Raw genomic sequence first — 3,059 nt, 5'->3', positions numbered from 1 at the left:
CCCGGTCTGCTCAGTCTGAATCCAACAAATAAAAATTAATTACTTTTTCTTTCTTATTCTAGAGCTGTTTTTCCTTCAGAAATGCATCACAATACAGTATTAAAGTAAGACAACTTAACTGCAAAAAATATTGACCTACCTCATTTTTTGTCTTGTTTTCCATTTCAAATATCAAAACACTCTTAAATTATCAGACACATTTACTGAAGAAAATAAGTTTTGTTTTCTGAGAAATGTATCAAAGTTAAGTGACACATAATTTTTTCTGACTCCAGTGACAGATATTTGTTCTTGTTTCAAGCAAAAACTCACTTAATTTTGATACATTTTTGTCATTTTTCTTCTTCAGTAAATGTATCTTGATTTAAGGATGTTTAAATATTTGTTCTGGAAAACAAGACACAAATGTGACCCTGGAGCACAAAACCGATTTGAAAGCCTGGAATCTGAGGGTGCAAAAAAATCAAAATATTGAGAAAATCACCTTTAAAGTTGTCCAAATGAAGTTCTTAGCAATGCATATTAATAATCAAAAATTAAGTTTTAATATATTTACGGTAGGAAATGTACAAAATATCTTCATGGAACATGATCTTTTACTTAATATCCTAATGATTTTTGGCATAAAAGAAAAAGCAATGTATTGTTGGCTATTGCTACAAATATACCTGTGCTACTCATGACTGCTTTTGTGCTCCAGGGTCACAAATACTGAGTTAGAAAATCATTTTTTGCAGTGTTGAAGCAAGTTAAAATAAACAGATGCACATATGTCTCTCCAGTCCTTCATGTTTTAAAATAGACCAGATTCCAGGCTTATATTCAGAGCCGCCTGTACGTGACCCTGTGACCGCTGACCGTGACCTCTGACCCCTGTGCCCCTCAGGTTGCTGTAGAGCGTGCGCTGCTGAGCGACGTGCGGCCGAGCAGGTGGTATCAGTTCCGCGTGGCAGCGGTGAACGTTCACGGCACGCGCGGCTTCACGGCTCCCAGCAAACACTTCCGCTCTTCCAGAGGTGAGTCTGACAGATTTACACTCCTCACAGGTGCAGCTCTTCACCACACACCACAGTCAGGCCTGATTTACTCCCTCTATCATCATGATCTACTATTTAATAGGGATGGACGATACTGAAGTTTTGCCGATATCCGATATGCCGATATTTTTCAACTCATTTTGGCCGATAGCCGATACCGATATATTTCCTTTTTTTTGGAAAAAACAACACAAGTCTCTCCTGTGTGGAAATTATAAACACATTATTTCAAATTTTGGTTAGTTTTTAACAACAACTTATTTGTTAGAATTAAATAAACAACAATGAAATTCTTTTACAATGACAGTACATTAAAAGCTTTGAAAATAATTATAAATCAACTATATATCAATCGCTGCATTTTTTTTTAGAATGATGCAGTGGTAACCATAAAAACCTTAAAAATTCTGAAAATCTTTTAGAGCTCATAATTCGTTTAAAAAAACAAACATATAACACATTAATGAATAAATCTGTATATATAAAATTATTGAATTTACAAGTGTCATGTTTTTTTTTTTTTATTCATGTAAGCTATAGCTTCTGACCTTTACATCAAAACATACTCATGATTTTATGACATTAATACTGCTTTATTTGTTCAGAAACACAAGTTTCTTAGTGATACACATAGGCCAGTAGCGCCCCCTATGTAAATAAAAAGCCTTACCAGACCGTAAGGTTTGATAATATCATGCATCCCTATCATGCATTAAGCTTCTTCTTCTTCTGAGACTAAATTTGGACTGTTCCTCCTCCCAGAGTTTTAAAGCTACAACCACCAAATTTGGCACAGACCTTCAGACTGGTCTGACTCGGGTTGCTTTACATTTTCTAACTGATCGGACTTACCGTTTTCATTAAACGGATGCTCAAATTTACGAAAAGTCCCATAGACTTTCATTGAGGGTGTCAAAACTTTTGCACTGTAAGACTTGCAGAGTGTTTAAACCGGCAAAGCTTAATGACTATCATAGGACAACATGTTAGCAATGTGCTAATAATGCTAAAACATGTTATTCATGCTAAAAGCATGCTAGCAACATGCTACTCATGTTATTTATTTATGTATTAGAATATGTATAACTTGCAAAAGCTGAATAATCAAAGTCTACTGATTAATCAGTGAAATAACTGATGATTAGTCAGTTAATTATTCTAATAATCATTAGATTAATCGATTAGCAAAATAACCATTTGTTGCAGCCCTAATTTTAAAGAATATTGGTAATCAGACGGCTGGTAGCCATTGACTGCCATAGTTTGGATTCTTCAAAATATCTTATTTTGTGTTCAACATAAGAAAGAAAGAAAGGTTTGGAACAACATGAGATTGAGTAAATAATGAAAGAATTTATTTTTTGGGGTGAACTATCCCTTTAAAGCCGAAATCTAAAAAGACCTGAACTGACTTATTTTTACAGTTTAAATGTGTTTTTATTTTAAAATTGGTTTCGTCTTCGAGTGACACAGATGAATGTCCTGCTTCAAATATACCGAAAAATATAAATTCTTATAATATTAAAAATATATATGTATATACATAAACAGCCAATAATTCCATTATCACAAATACAAAAATATATAGTTTATTAAAATAATAATAATAATACATACATACATACATACAGTTTCATGATGGGTAAATTTTCTCAGTTCATCTGCCGTGTTGTTATTGTTAACTAAAACTTGATATGCCTAAGACAAATGAAAGCTTCATTCGGATCAAAGAAAAGTCGATATCTAAACTGACTCACATTGCTTTCTTTTCATATGTCATGTTAACTTGTTAAATGTGCTGTAGACTATTTTCTGCAAAGTTCTCCCACACACTGGGAGTTTAGTTGTGTTACAGAAACAGATGTGCTTTCTCATCACACTCGTTTCACTGATATCTGTTATCTGTGCTATTCCAGGAAAATATGTTTACATCAGCTTTTAATGTGTCATGAAATCAGTCTCAGCACCAGCTGCTAAATATCAGAAACCAGACAATCTATCTAATATAAAATAATATATATA

General features: G+C 33.3%; 1 protein-coding gene across 3 annotated transcripts in view; it reads left to right on the top strand.

Moving 5' to 3' along the window:
* Positions 1-3,059, top strand: part of anos1 (anosmin 1) — a 70,204-nt gene that overhangs the window by 43,071 nt on the left and 24,074 nt on the right. For all 3 annotated transcript variants that reach the window (XM_016489752.1, XM_016489753.1, XM_016489751.1), the window contains exon 6: positions 887-1,016. In XM_016489752.1, the coding sequence (XP_016345238.1) occupies positions 887-1,016 (130 nt within the window). The remainder of the gene's footprint in view (positions 1-886; positions 1,017-3,059) is intronic.

This window comes from Sinocyclocheilus anshuiensis, unplaced genomic scaffold (assembly GCF_001515605.1).
Source record: "Sinocyclocheilus anshuiensis isolate Anshui unplaced genomic scaffold, SAMN03320099.WGS_v1.1 scaffold394, whole genome shotgun sequence".
Taxonomy (NCBI): domain Eukaryota; kingdom Metazoa; phylum Chordata; class Actinopteri; order Cypriniformes; family Cyprinidae; genus Sinocyclocheilus; species Sinocyclocheilus anshuiensis.
The sequence above is the reverse complement of the archived record's forward strand: the minus strand, read 5'-3'. Positions and strand labels throughout refer to the sequence as shown.